The sequence below is a fragment of the Symphalangus syndactylus genome, chromosome 3, assembly GCF_028878055.3.
Source record: "Symphalangus syndactylus isolate Jambi chromosome 3, NHGRI_mSymSyn1-v2.1_pri, whole genome shotgun sequence".
NCBI lineage: Eukaryota > Metazoa > Chordata > Mammalia > Primates > Hylobatidae > Symphalangus > Symphalangus syndactylus.
Genome location: NC_072425.2, coordinates 142,516,749 through 142,535,095, shown reverse-complemented (window position 1 = coordinate 142,535,095; position 18,347 = coordinate 142,516,749). Strand labels below are relative to the sequence as shown.

The 18,347-nt window shown below is 39.4% G+C and overlaps 1 protein-coding gene across 6 annotated transcripts in view; it reads right to left on the bottom strand.

Moving 5' to 3' along the window:
* Positions 1-2,410: 2,410 nt before the first annotated feature.
* The window catches only part of STT3A (STT3 oligosaccharyltransferase complex catalytic subunit A), a 29,282-nt gene continuing 13,345 nt past the window's right edge, over positions 2,411-18,347 (bottom strand). For all 6 annotated transcript variants that reach the window (XM_055273639.2, XM_055273638.2, XM_063635605.1 and 3 more), the window contains 11 exons: positions 17,799-17,963; positions 15,980-16,160; positions 14,711-14,866; positions 12,487-12,578; positions 11,266-11,421; positions 10,838-11,026; positions 9,817-9,933; positions 9,596-9,698; positions 5,177-5,365; positions 3,612-3,727; positions 2,411-2,963 (listed from right to left, as the gene is read on the bottom strand). In XM_055273639.2, the coding sequence (XP_055129614.1) occupies positions 2,925-2,963; positions 3,612-3,727; positions 5,177-5,365; positions 9,596-9,698; positions 9,817-9,933; positions 10,838-11,026; positions 11,266-11,421; positions 12,487-12,578; positions 14,711-14,866; positions 15,980-16,160; positions 17,799-17,963 (1,503 nt within the window). In that variant the 3' untranslated portion in view covers positions 2,411-2,924. The remainder of the gene's footprint in view (positions 2,964-3,611; positions 3,728-5,176; positions 5,366-9,595; positions 9,699-9,816; positions 9,934-10,837; positions 11,027-11,265; positions 11,422-12,486; positions 12,579-14,710; positions 14,867-15,979; positions 16,161-17,798; positions 17,964-18,347) is intronic.

The window sequence follows — 18,347 nt, the reverse complement described above, 5'->3', positions numbered from 1 at the left end:
CACATGCCTGTAATCCCAGCTACTCGGGAGGCTGGGGCAGGAGAATTGCTTGAACCCAGGAGGTGGAGGTTGTGGTGAGCGAAGGTTGCACCATTGCATTCCAGCCTGAGCAACAAGAGCGAAACTCCGTCTCAAAAAAAAAAAAAAAAAAAAAAGTTATGCAGGAAAAGTAGTAATAGTAAATAAACTACATGGCCTAGTTGTGAATAGCCATAAGGCAAAATACAGATCTAACCTAAATTTTAACTATAATAGAACTAAATCAAATAATAAATAGAATCATGATAATAGAAAAATAACTATTAGAACTATAGGCTGGGTGCAATGGCTCACACCTGTAATCCCAGAACATTTGGGAGGCCAAGGCAGGCAGATCACCTAAGGCCAGGAGTTTTAGACCAGCCTGGCCAACATGGCAAAACCCCATCTCTACTAAAAATACAAAAATGACCTGGGTGTGCTGGCACACACCTATAATCCCAGCTACTCGGGAGGCTAAGGAAGGAGAATCGCTTGAAACTGGGAGGCAGAGGCTGCAGTGAGCCAAGATCATGCCACTGTACTCCAGTCTGGGCGACAGGGAGCGAGACTCCATCTCAAAAAACAAACAAACAAACAAAAACTGTAATACATAGCACGAATAGGTCTGTCTGTAGAAGTAATGGGATGGTGAAAAAGCTAACTCTACAGTTTCCTTACCACAGATTCTACACATGATGCCTAAAATTGAAATACCAAACATAGAAAAATAAAGCAATTATTTATGGTATTGAAAGTAAGTAATGTGAGAATCAGAGTTTAAAGTGATTGCCACTAGGGAGTAGAAAACAGCATTACTGCCTTTTAGAATTGAGTTTTTGTTTTTGTTTTTTTTTAAGACAATGTCTCACTCTGTCTCCCAGGCTGGAGTGCACGTGATCTTGGCTCACTGAAACCTCCGCCTCCCAGGCTCAAGGAATCTTCCCACCTCAGCCTTCCACGTAGCTGGGACTACAGGCACGTGCCACCATGCCCAGCTAGTTTTTGTATTTTTTGTAGAGATGGGATTTTGCCATGTTGCCCAGGCTGGTCTTGAACTCCTGCGCTGAAGTGATCTGCATGCTTCAGCCTCCCAAAGTGCTGGGATTACAGGCATGAGCTACTGCACCTGGCCTAGATTTGAGTTTTTTATGCTAAGTGCACAGTAACAGTGAAAATGAAAAGTACACTTTTTGGAAAGATAGCTTCATGTAGCCTAGAAAGTAACAAAATTAAGATCCTCAGAGCAACAACTGTAGCAACAAGTTAAAAGTTATCCTATTTATAGTATAAAGGAAGATCATTAATAATTTCTAACTGGTATTAATCATATTGATAAATAATTCAGAATAACCTCTTCCACTAAAGATTCTTTATATAAATCAAGTAATGTACTTACATACAGTAAATCAAATCTTGAGGCTAAATCTCACCCACAGTTGAAGAACATGGTATATAAATTGGTTTGGAAGGCTAAGTGCCCTGGCTATACAAATATACAACAGCATATCCCTTAGGAGCACCACTGTGACTAATCTAAAAGTTATGCAATTCCTCCTGTTCCCTTAAATGGATAACACTAAACAGTTAGCTTTTATTAATGACTTAGGGTTTATATACATCAGTGATATATTCGTAGGCTCTTTGTCCTGATATTAAATGTCCTCAAGGACCACTGTGCTTTCCAGTTAAATTTTTTTTTGTTTTTTAGACAGGATTTCACTGTCACCCAGACTGGAGTACAGTGGCACAATCACAGTTCACTGTAGCCTCAACCTCCCAGGCCCAAGTGATCCTCCAATCTCATCTTCCCGAGTAGCTGGGACTACAGTGTACACCACACCTGGCTAATTTTTATTTTTCATAGAAACAATCTCCTTATGTTGCCCAGGCTTAAAACTTTTCAAGAAGTTTCTCCTCTCTTTTCTTGCAGGCAGGCTGGCACTACTCTCTAGGGACCTGTTACTGGCAATGCTTCCCCTTTTAATTTGTATCTTATTTGGAAAGAGCTTCAAAATTAGGTAGTTAAACTTGTTAGCAATATACAATAGCAACACATAGGCTAAGACTAAGGGAAAAAGAAGCTCACCTTTGAATAACCACAAGAGTTTTGAGTAAAGGGTCATTCCTGTGTCATGAGTGAGTACTGAAAAGCTCCATTTCAAATCGATATGTATGATTATATTTAAGCTGATTCAAAAACACCTACTGACCATCAAGCTCTATATGTAATGCTGGAAGAGTTTCTTCCTCTCCATTGATAAACCAATAATTTCACTGTTTGTCTTGAGTCTTCAAAACTGCCGATTTATAAAGTCAAAGAGCGTCTAAGGATAAGAGACATTGAGAACAGAGACATAGTAGCCCAGAAAGGCACACTTCTAGTCCCACATTTATTCATTCAATAAAAATTTATTGAGCCACGCTGTTTGCAAGGAATTGTACTAGGTGCTGCAATGCAAAGAGTATGACAAAACTGTCTGTAAATGTAGGATCTGAATTGGTCTTTGATAGTTTTCCTGATTTGAGAAAGAAGTCTCTATTTGGCTAATTTAGGGAGCTAAGAGAATTGACAAGGTCTGCTTATGTCCTTCTGGCAGCCTAACATAGCTTTTGCCTTCCTCAAATCAGTTATAAGTCAAAACAAGTAAGGCACATTTTTTAAAAAAATTCCCCCCTTTAATCGACCAAAGTAAAGCCATGACATTTCATTTGGTAACCTGTTTAGAATTATAAAAATCATTTCATTTGGCCCAGCCCATACTGCCCAGGACAAAACTTCCAGACAATTCTGATGCCATCCAGTTTTGTTCTTACAAACTGCATAAAAAAAAAAAAAAAAAAAGTCTTCAACGTCCTAAATGTGATGTGCTCAGTGCGAAGCATATCAGAGCCGGACGTGACATTTATGTCCTTGACAAGCCTCGATTATCCAGGTCCTTTACCTGCAACATAAAGATGTCAGTTTAATATTTACACTCAGATCAACTTTGGAGAAATTTTCTACTAAAATGGATTCACCCAGAGTGGGCAGGATTATGTTGGGTTCTGCAGCCTGGTTTAGTGCTGTGAATACACAAGCACTGATTAGAGACTAGATTCTCTCTGCTTAGCCTTTTGGAATACCTCTGTGAGGAGCAATATTACTGATCTACCCTCCACGTAGATCAAGGGTTCTCAATCTTTTCTTATATGAGAGATATACTCCTATGTGGTTCTATGTGACTCTATATACCTTAAGTTCTTCAGAGAGAGAAGAAAATGCAGTTAAATATAAACATGTGAACTTTTTCTCTATTTCCTACACTCTCCCCACCCGTGAGCCTGATAATCACAGAAACTGGTTGAGTCAAGCCCCAGATGGAAAAGTATCACTGCAACAACTGCCAAAATGATGGCAGACTGGGATCATCTACTCTCTAAGAACAATCTAAAATAAAAAGTAAAATTTTCAGTGAGTTTGCAAACTACTTTTCAAACACAGATGTCATGAGAAATTTCCCTATTTGAGAAATATGTGGCCCATTTTATAAGCACTGAAACCAATCTGCAAAAATAAAAGTTGCTTTCTGAGATGTATAGCATCTGCTTACCTTGTATATCCTGACCAGCCAATGTTCTGTGGTATACGCTTCCTCCAGGACATCAAGCTCAAAGTCTTTATTCCCAATCTCGGCATTTCGGACACGGTCAAAGCCTGGAGGACGCTCTAGAGAGGGATGAAAAAGAACACACTTCTTTCTACAGTGCTAATTTCCTAGAGACAGTATATGGATTCAGTAAACCATCTACTGATTGAATGATTATTCCTCAGCCTGCAATTTGGTGAGAGTAGAGCCTGCAAAAAAGGGCATCAGGTAGTAAGGGCAAATCAAGTGTTACCCTAACTTAAGTTCTATGCAAGATGATGCTTGCCAGTCAATGTCTTATCTCTGATAAGACAGACATAGGGAGCCGACTTCCAAGGCCCTCTATTCCTGAGGATTGTCATTCAGAGCCTCTAATACATTAGCAACCCTTGCATGGATCAGACAAAAAAGCCTACCAGAAGTCAAAGACCTGCATTCATGTCAGAAATTCTCCCTAGTGCAGAACCAAGAAATTGAAGTCAGAAGGAGAGACTTAACCTAATCAAATAACTCTCAATATAGTCATCAGAAGATATGAAAAGTCACTTTCTTACCCCTTTGTTCCTGTCTTCACTGTAATACCCTTAAGGACAATAAAAAGTAATGGTCAAAAGCACAGAATTTGGAGCCAGTCTTTGTCAGTTCGAATCCTGACTCTGTCATTAATTATGTGACACCAAGCAGTTAAATAACCTATTTGTACCTCAATTTCCTCGTATATAAAATAACAGGCCGGGTGCGGTGGCTCATGCCTGTAATCCCAGCACTTTGGGAGGCCAAGGTGGGTGGATTACTTGAGGTCAGGAGTTCGAGACCAGCCTGGCCAACATAGTGAAACAATGTCTCTACTAAAAATACAAAAAAAAAAAAAAAAAATTAGCTGGGGATGGTGGAGCGCACCTGTAATTCTAGCTACTTGGGAGGCTGAGGCAGGAGAATCACTTGAACCTGGGAGGTGGAGGTTGCAGTGAACCGAGATCATGCCACTGCACTCCAGCCTGGGTAACAGAACAAGACTTCATCTCAAAAAAAAAAGAAAAGAAAACAAAAATAACAATAGCTAGGTGCAGTAGCTCATGTCTGTAATCCCAGTACTTCAGGAGGCCATGACAAGAAGATTGCTTGAGCTTAGGAGTTCCAGACCAGCCCAGGCTACACAGTGAGACCTCATCTCTACAAAAAGTTTAAAAACAGCCAGGCATTGTGGTGTGCACCTTAGTCCCAGCTACTCAAGAGGCTGAATCAGGAGGACTCCTTCAGCCCAGGACATCAAGGCTGCAGTGAGCCATGACTGCACCACTGCACTCCAGCCTGGGTGTCAGAGCAAAAATCCTGTCTCAAATAAATATACAAACAACAAAAATAAAGATAATATGACAACAATATCAGTATATGCCTTTTGGGTTGCTGTGAGGATTAAATGAGTTAACAGACACAAAGCACTTACTAGTGCTTGGCATATGGAAAACACTGTGTATTAGTGATCACTATTATTACTACTGTTATTAATATTATTATGAATCACTCACTGGCTTCTGTGTAAACCTGTCCAAAGCGATAGTAACACATCTTGTACATGAGGCAGTTGAGCAGCACTGGAGAACCTTCACGGTCCACACGGAACTCCCCAGTTGGAGTATAATAGTCATTCTCCTTGATATGTTTGCCTGTATCTGTGCTCCCTCCAATCCGGACCATCCAAAGAAACTTGTTGATATCTAGGAGAAAAAAAAAAAAGAACTGCTGCATCACAAAAGTTGCTGGAGTTAAAGCAGGTTAGTGTTTCTAAGAAAATTCCTCAACATTTTTTTAATGGGGATTGGTATCATTTAACTCTAATTTGTAAAAATAGTGAGGACAACATACGGGCAAAGCATTTTTCGTCAAAATATACAACTTTTCTGAGAAATTATTATACTCCTGAAATCCTACGCTACTAGTCCAGACTTAAGCCACAACTGCAATTGGTCCTATAGATTAGCTAGGGCTAGGCTATCAAATATAGTAGCAATTAGCTACATATAGCTGCTGAGCAGCTGAAATGTGGCTAGTCCAAATTAAGATGTACTGTAAGTATAAAATACACACTAGAAGTATGAAATACACATTAGATTTTGAAAAGTTAGTAAAAAAAAAAAAAAAAAACCCAAAAGGGGGTATACTGGTTACATGTTAAATTAAATAATGTTTTGATATGACTATTCAGTTAAATAAAATTATTAAAATTACTTTCACCTGTTTCTTTATACTTAGTTTGATGTGATTAATATAAAGCTTAAAATGATAATGTGGTTTCCATTATTTCTATTAGACAGTGGGCAGGACTGATCTAAACAGTAGTAGCTTTACCAAAAAGGTAGACAAGACATGAGTGTTCTCCTTCTTGACCAACAGTTGCATAATTATAGACCTCCAAAGCATGTATATGAGAAGTCAACATTTCTGTGTCAAACACACTCCCATGCTTAATAAATATTGACACTACCATCAACTCATGATATCTCTTTTAGGGTTCATCATTTACTGTATTGCTTGCACAGGCTTTAGGGAAATCAGTTGCTACATGTTTCACTGGATGGTTAGTATTAAAAATATTTCTAATACATAAAAAAAGATAAGATTCCTATTGCACTACTGCAAAGAGTTCGAGGGGATATCACGGTGGTTAAGAACAGACTCTGGATCCAAACTGCCTAAGTTTGAATTCCAGCACTGCCAATTCCAGCTGGGTGACCTTGGGCAAGTTATTTAACCTCTCTGTGCTTCAGTTTTCTCATCTGTCAAATTAGAAAAATAAGAGTATCTACAACAATAGGGCTGTTACTATGAGTAACAACGGGTAAAGCATTTAATAAGTTGTTTGTCACATGGTAAACATCCAATGAATAATATTACTATCTCGTTCAGTGTCTGCATTCTTATCTTCATATTACAAATGGAAAAACTGAGGCACAGAGACTTGCCTAGATCATAGCGCCAGAAACAGGAACAAAAATAAACCCCCAGAACATCAGCTCAGCTATCCTAGAACAATAGTATCGTAGCTGCGTGGCAGGTATGTCTAAAGCAAAAACCTCATAAGCTCTATGAATGGAAGAGTGAAAATAATAGGAATGGCCGGGTGTGATGGCTCACACCTATAATCCTAGCACTTTGGGAGGCTGAGATGGGCGGATCACTTGAGCACAGGAGTTCAAGACCAGCCTGGGCAATGTGGCAAAACCCAATCTCTACAAAAGGTACAAAAATTGGCCGGGCATGGTGGTGTGTGGCTGTAGTCCCAGCTACTCAGGAGGCTGAGGTGGGAAGATCACTTGAGCATGGGAAGCAGAGGCTGCAGTGAGCAGACATTGTGCCACTGAACTCCAGCCTGGGTGACAAAGTGAAACTGTCTCAAAAACAATAATGATGATGATGATAGGAACTGCATCAAGGACAGCCCATTGTTCAAAAGATATGGTTGTCTACAAAAAAAGAAGCTGGGCCAGGCCCAACTTTTCTTATTTTTATTATGCCTCTCAAATGTTACAGAACTCCTATTAGTAAAGCCCAATTAATAATTTGACCTTGAAAAATAAATTCAGTGTAACAAATTAATCAAAACAGTTGGCCTTCCATATCTGTGGGTTTGACATCCATAAATTCAACAAACCTCTAATCAAAAATATTCACAAAACAAAAAAATAGATGACTGCATCTGTAATGAAGATTTTTCTTGTCATTGTTACCTAAACAATACAGTATTAACAACCATTTACCTAGTATTAGGGATTAGTATTACAATCTAGAGATGATTTAAAGTATATAAGAGAATGTGTGTATGTTATATACAAATACTAAACCATTTTATATAAGGGACCTGAGCATCCACAAATTCTGGTTATCCTGGTGAGGGGTAGGGGTGGGGTGGGGATGTCCTGGAAACAATCCTCCATGGATAAAGAGGGACAACTACACTATCTTCTTTTATGATCTTCACATACATGTTTTCATGGATCTAGACAGTAACAGTGTTTTGCATTTCTTTTTTCTTTGAGATGGAGTCTCGCTCTGTCACCCAGGCTGGAGTGCAGTGGCGCAATCTCAACTCACTGCAACCTCTGCCACCCGGGTTCAAGTGATTATCTGGCCTCAGCCTCCCAAGTAGCTGAGATTACAGGTATGTGCCACCACACGTGGCTAATTTTTGTGTTTTTTTTAGTAGAGACGGGGTTTTATCATGTTGGGCAGGCTGGTCTCAAACTCCTGACCTCAAGAGTCTTCCCAAAGTGCTAGGATTACAGGCATGAGCCATCACACCCAGCCTCTGCATTGTTTTTTAATGGTTATCATATTATCTTCTTTAAAAAATAAAAGTCTAACTTATATATCCCCTCCCACCAGAATATCAAAATTCACAAATGCGCCGGGCACGGTGGCTCATGCTTGTAATCCCAGCACTTTGGGAGGCCGAGGCAGGCGGATCACGAGGTCAGGAGATCGAGGCCACGGTGAAACCTCGTCTCTACTAAAAATACAAAAAATTAGCCAGGCGTGGTGGCAGGCGCCTGTAGTCCCAGCTACTCGGAGAGGCTGAGGCAGGAGAATGGCGTGAACCCGGGAGGCGGAGCTTGCAGTGAGCCGAGATTGCGCCACTGCACTCCAGCCTGGGCGACAGAGCGAGACTCCGTCTCAAAAAAAAAAAAAAAAAAAAAAAATTCACAAATGCTCAAGTCCCTTATATAAAATGGTATAGTATTTGTATATAACCTATGCACATCTGTCCATATACTTTAAATCATGTCTAGATTACCTATAATACCTAATACAGTGTAGATGCCATGTAAATAGTTGTTATACTGTATTTTTTATTTGTATTATTTTTATTGTTGTATTATGATTTTTTTTTCACAAATATTTTCCATTTGTAGTTAGTTGAACCCACAGATGCAGAACCCATGGATATGGAGGGGAAACTGTATACACAGTATTTAGAAATATGCACGTAAGTACCAGAAGAAATAGCTGCAGGAATAATAGCTTCTGGGGACTGATGTTAAGGGGACTTAGATTTTCGGGCAGTGAACTATCACTTTTTATTATAAACCTTCAAAACTGTTTAACTTTTTTTTTTTGAAACAGTCTCACTCTGCTGCCCAGACTGGAGTCCAACGGCACAATCTCAGCCCACTGCAACCTCTCCCTCCTGAGTTCAAGCGATTCTCCTGACTCAGCCTCCTGAGTAGCTAAGACTACAGGCATGTGCCACCACGCCTGGCTAATTTTTGTAGAGACAAGGTTTCACTATGTTGCCCAGGCTGGTCATGAACTCCTGATCTCAAGTGATCTGCCCGCCTCGGCCTCCCAAAGTGCTGGGATTACAGGTGTGAGCCACCACACCCGGCTGTGAACTACTTAACTTTTTAAAGTATAAACAGGCATTACATTAACTTTTAAGGCAGATAACTATATTTGGATGTTTCTTCTAAAAATCTTTGTGCCAATAATCATAGGGCACATGGTAACCTCCACTTTACACATACTTTTATTTATATATATTATATATATATATAAAATGTTCTCTTTTTTCACATGCTGTCAGGCCATATAAAACATTTCTAAGCTGGTCAATGATTATATGGCTCAAAACTACTAAAAAAATGCTAATTCTTAAGTTCATTGTCACGAGCCTTATGTTCAGCTTGGTTTTATTACTGGTTGTGGAACTACTTCTATGCCTTAGACAATCATATAGCATGCTGTACCTACACAAGAATTGTTTATATGTCCTCTTGTTGCAAAAAGAAAAAAATCAAAATACCCAAACCTCAAGTTGCAAATACTTAGGAACTTCCCATGAAAGAAAAATATCTTAGTAAAATATTAGTAAAAGTACAGAAAACTAGGATATTCATCTAGTTTTCTTAGAATCTATGTCCTGCAGCTAGAAAGAGAATCAAGTATATTACCATCAGAGGAATACCCAGTGAGGCCTCCAAAAATGACCAGCACATAGCTGACATCAAGCTCCCTCATGATCTCATAGGCTTTTTCCTCTGTGGACGCCATTGCCTGGAAAAACAAATGTGCAATTCTCAGAGCAAAATCCGAAGTCATGTGACCCCCTCATGCAGACACATTTCCCACTATACCTTGCACACCAAACACTCCAAGATCCCTTTTATCTTACCTGCCCTACTCGAGAAATATGGGTATTATTCCATGTGTTATTGTCCACTAAAATTGTTCGATTTGCCATAGCTGTAATCTGATAGCCATAATCCCACCAGGACATGACCTTCGCATCCTGAAAGTAGAATGGGAAATGGAAATAACAAGCTTCTCACTGTCTCTAAAAATCAAATGCAACAGAGAAGGCATCTTTGGTCTGACAGAAGTGACACCTGGCTAACTAATCAATTTCTTCACAAAGTAATGCATGTCAAACCAGAAAATAAATCCTGGCACCTGGTCTTCCATTTATATACAATTATAAAATCTCAGCACAAATAACAAACCAACATTCCCAACACTTCATCCCAGGTCACTTTATACAAACATAATGGGGTGGGAGGTGTGGGAGACTGTGCAATGTAGCCACATCAATAGCCTAGTGTCATTAGACAATTTTCTTAAATAACCTTTTAACAGAATTGCAAAAATCACTTATTATAAAGATGCCGTGGAAACTCAAATCACAGGATATGATGGACAAGAATTAAGAGACTCTTAAAAGTTTTTATTCCTAACAAATTGTCTCAGAAATGATATTCCTAATAGTTATTGTAAAGGAAATCATTTCAGATTCTCAAAAGGTATAAATCAAAATGTTAAAAGCAGTTATCATAAGGTGGTCACTTTACACAAGATTTATATCTTTCTTCTTTATTCAATTTTCTGATTTTTCTAAAGTGAACATGTATTATTTATCTATAACTTTTTTCTTCTTTTATAACTGGGATGTTCTACCTCATGTTAAAAATCATCATATCAATAAAAGTGTCCATGCAAAGTCTAGATAATTACTAGTAACTATAAAAGATCCCTAAATTGAATGGAGGTTCACCTTTAAGGCTTATTCAAGACTAGAGTTGCAAAGTTCCAATTTCACCAAGCTTTCCACCCATCTAAAAGCTGTATGATTCACTGTAACATCAAATGTCTCCCCCTTTGCCCCAAACCCACAATTCCCACTCCTCCCAAATCTTCACCTCTGGAGTATTGTGACGAAGCCAATAATATGCTTCTCGGAAGTCATCAAATATGATCCTACTGCCATCCCCACCACGGGCAGATAGTACAATGGACGGAGAAGAGTAGGCCTCGCTGGTCACCCAGGTTGAATGAAAGGTGTAGGTGATGAGAAAGAAAGCCATGACCAGTATCATCCCACTTGCCACCTAAACAAGGAAAAAGAATTAATTGTGTAGTTAACCAGACTAAATTCACACAACACAGGACAACTTCTTAGACACATTCATATAGATGAGATTGATCAAAATAAGTCAGAGGCTATATGAGTTAATTCTGACCACCTAGGACAGTGCTCTACTTTACTCCTCCCACCCCCTGCTGCCCACATACACACATACACACACACACAGAGTTTCCCAAGTCTACTCTTAACATTGCTTCTCACTTCATTCTTAATAGGGTAGGTAGAATCCTGTTGCTTCTTGCTCTTCTTGTCTGGACGACTTATGTCCAGATTCTTCATGTATGTGGACAGCACCTGGGAGACTCCAATGCCAGAGAGAATGCACATAACAGGTGCCAACACTAGCATTAGACGCACCTAACAGAGACAGGAAGCATGATCAGTCTAATCAGTGTTCCACAATTTACAGATTTCAGCCTATTAGTAGATCAAGACATCAATTTAGGGGTTTTCATCAAACATGACTTCCATAAAAAGTGAAAGAGAAAATACTTGAAACAGTTACAGTAGAAGTATATATTTCTTAAACTTTGTTTCAATTATATGCATGTACATATATATGTGCGTCTTGAAGAATGATATAAAGTATATTTCCTAACTGTGGTTTGAGACCAAAAAAGTATGAGAAACACTATTTTACTACAATATATAAAATCTCTCCTCTCTTTTTTCTTGTCATCATTCCCTAAACAATACAGTATTATCAACCATTTACCTAGCATTAGTTATTAGTAGTACAATCTAGAGATGATTTAAAGTATATAAGAGAATGTGTGTATTCTCAGTGGCTCATGCCTGTAATCTCAGCACTTTGGGAGGCCGAGGCGGGTGGATCACCTGAGGTCGGGAGTTCAAGATCAGCCTGACGAACATGGAGAAACCCCATCTCTACTAAAAATACAAAATTAGCTGGGTGTGGTGGTGCATGCCAGTAATCCCAGCTACTCGGGAGGCTGAAGCAGGAGAACTGCTTGAACCCAGGAGGCAGAGGTTGAGGTGAGCCGAGACCAAGCCACTGCTCTCCAGCCTGGGCAACAAGAGTGAAACTCTGTCTCAAAAAACAACAAAAAAAATCAAATCCCTCCTCTCTTTTAACGATCTAGCACTGGGTAATACTCCCACGCCTTCAAGAAAAAAAATATCATCTCCCGTTTTAAGACACTCAGGGTCATATTATCCAACAAAGTGCAAAAATGCTTCCATAATACAAAGTTATGAATCCAAGAAAGTTGGACCCCACAACCAGAATGTATGAGTGTCCCATACGTTCCTGGAAAGGATCAACAACTTACAACTCATTCCCTCAAATGCTCAGAGGGAAGCATGTGCACAATCATCAGTACTTTCTGAATTCTGCCAGGCAGATAAAAAAGCACCTCAGAGTTAGAGTGAAAAAGTCTACCAGACTGAGGGCATCCTCACCATTACAGCTGAAAAGTACATGCTGGTCACACCATACATGATGATAAAAATCCGGGCATCAGACAGGTTGCTAAAGCAGTAATAGAGGCCAACTACAAAAGAGGGAAGGAGAAATAAACAGCTGAGTCCTGTAGGTTGAAACCTACAAGGTAAAGGCATCTTCATTATATGACTGGATGATTCCACACATTTAACCCAGCAATTCCACTTCCAGGAATTTATCCTAAAAAAACAATCATAGAAACATGCAAAGATGTTTACTACAGCACACTTTAAAGTAGCAAAAGAATCAGAAACAACCCAAATGTCCAAAAACAAGGAGCTAATTATAGTATATTTATAAAATGGAATATATTAAAATATTGCTGCATGAGATTATGGACTACTTGCCTTCTTACACATCTTGATAAATCTCTGTACTTAAAAAAACTAGTAAATGATATATTTTAAATATTTCTTTTTTTTTTTTAATTTATTTATTTATTTATTTATTTATTTATTTATTTATTTATTTTTTTATACTTTAGGGTTTTAGGGTACATGTGCACAATGTGCAGGTTTGTTACATATGTATCCATGTGCCATGTTGATTTCCTGCACCCATTAACTCGTCATTTAGCATTAGGTGTATCTCCTAATGCTGTCCCTCCCCCCTCCCCCCACCCCACAACAGTCCCCAGAGTGTGATGTTCCCCTTCCTGTGTCCATGAGTTCTCATTGTTCAATTCCCACCTATGAGTGAGAACATGCGGTTATTTTAAATATTTCTATAAAATAATACTAAGTAACAGAGAAATTTGATTCTTTATGAAGCGAAAAAAATCAGGGAAAAAATTATGATCTCATTCTTATTTGATAAATATACATCAAAATGTTAACAGTGGCTAGAGACGGGTAGTGAGAACTCTTTAATATTTACCTTTTTTGAGATGGGGGTCTTGCTGTATAACCGAGGCTGGTCTCAAACTCCTGGGCTCAAATAATCCTTCCACCTCAGCCTTCCAAGTAGCTGGGACTGAAGGTGCACACTACCATGCCCAGCTAATTTTATTTATTTTATATGTGTGTATGTGTGTGTGTGTGGGTATGGGTGTGTGCGCACATCATGGTTTTTTTTTTTTCTTTTAAGTAGAGACAGGGGTCTCGCTATATTGCCCAGGCTGGTCTTGAACTCCTCGCCTCAAGCAATCCTCCCATCTCATCCTCCCAAAGTGCTGGGATTACTGATGTGAGCTACAACTCCAGGCCTGTTCTTGTTTTTTTAGATGTGGGTCTCACTATGTTGCCCAGGTTGATCTCAAATTCCTGACCTTAAGTGATTTTCTCACCTCAGCCTCCTAACTGGCTAGGATTATAGGCATGAGCCATTGTGCCCAGCATCTTTTTCTATTTATTTATATATTTTTTTACAATACACAAATTACTTTCACAATAAGAAAAAAGTAAAAGTTGGCCAGGCACAGTGGCTCACGCCTGTAATCCCAGCACTATGAGAGGCCAAGGTGAGCAGACTGCTTGAGCCCATGAGTTCAAGACCAGCCTGGGCAACATGGCAAAACCCCATCTCTACAAAAAAAATAAAAAAATTACCCAGGCATGGTGGCGTGCACCTGTAGTCCCAGCTACTCAGGAGGGTGAGGTGGAAGGATGGCTTGAGCCCAGGAGGCAGAGGCTGCAGTAAGCTGAGATCGTACCACTGCCCTCCAGCCTAGGCAACAGAGAAAGACTCTATCTCAAAAAAAAAAAAAAAAAAAAAGGTAAAAGTTATTTTTTAAGAGAAAAAGACCACTAACACTGGTAAATTCTAAAACACATCTGGATTGGCCAGAAGATAAGCGATTGATGAGGCTTTACAATCAGCAGTACTCATTATGGGATTTCAGTACTGCCAAGAGGAAAAACAAGGGTAAAGGGGAAGGAGTACGATAGAAGTACTCAAACAAAACAAAACAAAACCTGAGTAAAAATTATGGTTAAGTTTTAACTTATAACACAAATGACAAATGAACAGAAAACTGTGAGGCTGAACTTGCCAATATCTACAACTGTTGAACTTCTGACTTCTGCTCAGCTTCATACATGAGAAAATTTGCTTAGCCGTCCTCTGTATTACACAACATAAACGGGCAAAGAAAAACAAAACACGAATGAGGGTAGCTTGCAAATTTGGAATCAAATCGTGATTCTTACAAACAAGGCCATTTCAGAACACAAGGCCACATACCTGGAAACATGAAGACGAGGAGCTGCAGGTCAAAATAGTATGAGGACCAGGTTGTGGGCTGATGCTCAGACACAGAAGCAATGATGGGGATGTTGTTCTTAGCATAAGAAGGATCCAGCAGTGAGTAGAAACGCCCCGTCCAGGGAGATATTTTTCCTAGCAGCAAAGAGGCAATAAATATTCCATATACACTCTTCAAACAAACATCTGATCCAAATTAATCACAACTTCCCATTTTAATAAGATTCTCAGTGACAGAGAAGGATTAGGTTTTTGCTTAATTGCCACCAATACTTAGAGTTTCACTCCTTCCTTTCTTCAAACCTGAGAGTACTTTTGTCAGCACTGCCAGCAGAATAAAGCCAGGCTGTATATAAACTTGGAGAGAAGAATAGAGGCAGAAATGCTACCTGAAAGGGTTTTAGGCCAAATTTGGTCAAACCAAGGCCAACTGTAGAGATTATATCAACTATGTCCTCGAGTCCTGCTCTGGATTGGTCAATAGGCAGACTTGAGCAAAACCAAATTAATCTCTGAGAAATCAAAGTAGGGAAAAAGAAGGAAAATTTGGCTTTCCAACCAACTAAACAGCCATGATTTAGTTTTCATGGGATTAGATGAGTGCCACCTTGGAGAATATGGTAAGCAATATAATGACTTCTCCCATCCAACCAATAGGAAAGAAAAAAAGGAAAGAAAAAGGAGAAAGATTCGCAAGGTAACATATAGTCCTTTCAGCAGGTGTGATTAAGAGCAGCTCCAACAAGACATTTTCTGCTATGCTGAATCCAAACACTGGGCTGAAAAGTGGATTGAATGTAAAATTGTACATGCTTCCTATGAAAAAAGAAATAAGAAAAAAAATAATCTTTTGTGTTCAGAAAATACCCTGTCTTTTGGAGTTTATTCTATGTCTGTACCCATCTGCATTTAATAGTAAAAGCTCTGAGCCTGACCGGGTCAGTGCTCATGCCTGTAATCCCAGCAATTTGGGAGGCCGAGGCGGGTGGATCACCTGAGGTCAGGAGTTTGAGACCAGCCTAACAAATATGGAGAAACCCTGTCTCTACTAAAAATACAAAACTGGCCGGGCGTGGTGGCGGGCACAGTGGCGGGTGCCTGTAATCCCAGCTACTCAGGAGGCTGAGGCAGGAGAATCGCTTGAAAGGCTGAGCTGAGATCGCACCACTGCACTCCAGCCTGGGCAACAAGAGCGAAACTCCATCTTAAAAAAAAAAAAAAAGAAAAAAAGCTGTGAGCCTTCCCTACCTGTCAGCATGAGGAGAGCTCCCACGGTGAGAAGGACAAAGCCTACCAGAGAGATGACGCTCCGGAAAAGAACTTCAAATTGTTGTGGATTCAACTTGCTGCGCAGGTAATCCACAAAGGCATGGATCTGGCAGAGACCAAAGACCCCAAAGGCTGCCATGTGCTCTGATGAAAGGACAGGCTGTAGGTAAAAGGATATATATGTTAACACTAAGGAAAAAAAATGAGTAAGTCCAGTGCAGGCCTGCATTATTCTTATCTAGTTCAAACCAAATGGTCAAATGAGTTCTGAGGCCCCAAAGGAATCAGGGCCAATCTAGGGAAGGGTTTAATTCACCAGCCATATTTTCTACAGAATATTTGCAGCCCACTAAAGCATAAGATACACTATCATTATCACATCTCTGGCTTTTGCTCAGGTTATTTCCTTAGCCAAGACTGTAATTTTCCCCAAATTCCCATCCACTAAAATTCTCATCATTCAAGGTCCAACTCAAATATCATCTCTTCCTAATCTGCCAAACTGAAATCAATCACTCCTCTCTATGTTCCATATCACATTAGTTCTCTTCTAGCACTTAATCATTCTTTGCCTTAGATTGGTGGTTCTCAAATGCTAGTGGGCATCATAATCACCAAGGGGGTAGGAGTGTTAAAACACAGATTGCTGAGCCCCACCTCCAGAGTTTCTGATTCAGTAGGTCTGTGTTGGGGCTCTAGAATTTGCATTTATTTCTAACAAGTTCCTAGCTGCTGCTGCTGGTGATGATGATTCAAGAACCACACTTCCAGAACTGTAGCCTATCGGATATAGACAACTGCATGTATTTCTTTCCCTGCAAGAAGACCAAAACTGCCTTAAGGACTATGACCATATTTTTATTCTTTTTACATGTTCAAGTGATTAGCAAACTGCATATACAAATGCTTTTCAACTTATGATTGGGTTACATCCCCATAAACCCATTTTAAGTTGAAAATATCTTAAGTAGAAAATGCATTTAATACACCTAGCCTATGGAACATCACAGCTTAGCGTAGACTACCTTAAACATGCTCAGAACATTTAACATTAGCCTACAGTTGGGCAAAATCATCTAACACAAAGCCTATTTTATAATAAAGTGTTGAGAATCTCATGTAATTTATTGACTACTGTACTGAAAGTGAAAAACAGAACGCTTGTATGGGTACTGGAAGTACGGTTTCTACTCAATGCAGATCACTTTCACACCATTCTAAAGTCAAAAAATCCTAAGTCACACTTCATAAGTTGGGGACAATCTGCAGTAGGTGATCAGTAAAGAAATACTTGTTGACCTCTAGATAAGGTTTGCACTTTCATGATAATTTCACAAGAGAAATCAAACATACCACATTATTCTTTAACAGTTGTCTGTTAACCCTATGGAGCAATGTGGTTAAAGGTTTGTGCTTTACTTCCTGAAGCACTTACAATTAGATGCCATTAAGATTAGGATTCTCTGCTACTACATGGGGTCATCTGCATTAAAAAGACTGGAAATTTTAACTTTGATCACTCATCTGAACTCAACTCAACTAAATATCCCTCCCCTTCCCACAAACTTAAAGCCAAAGTAAGAGCCGTGGAATTCAAACTCCATGGAGCAAATATTAGCACACTCCCGGATGCAAACTTTAATGACCAGTAATTCTGTTGCTTCAATTAACACAAGTAGTTCAATATAAAGGCTGTGAATAAGTCATACTATTCTTAACAGAATCTAAGATAAATCAGTCTAGTTGGGGCTGCATAGAAAAAGTAGCAGCTGAAAACCCTACTCAGTCAAGGGCTCACCTGGAAACCCACAAAGGAGATCTGCATAGAAAGTATAGTGCCCAGGCAGTAAACAGTACAGTAGGCCACGTAGATCCGGTGGGAGAAACGGCCTGTGAGCATCAGCACCAGGACGTGGAGAGGAATCAAGTTGATCAGGAACACATAACCTCCCCATGACGAGACCTATGATGGAATAGAAAAAAACAGTTCCTCTGAGTATGCCTCCTCAGACCACCACCACTATATTGTAGGATATCACCTGTGACTTTTTAAAGAACACTTATAGTAACTGTAACTTTATTTATGCCAAATGGCTTAAAGAGTTCAAATAACTGATTTTTTTTTTTTAACCAGGAAAATCAAGTCCTTACATGTACAGGTCACACAAAATAAAATAAATTTTAAAAAAGAAAATATAAAATCAAGTTCAAACCCATCACTGTAACTCAATCCCCTGCTCCCTTGTTGTTGCTGGTGTCATGATCACATAACAAGAGGGACTCAAGCCTCAGAATTAATCTAAATGCAATCTACTGTAAGGTCATACAGAGGATTTAGGGATATGTG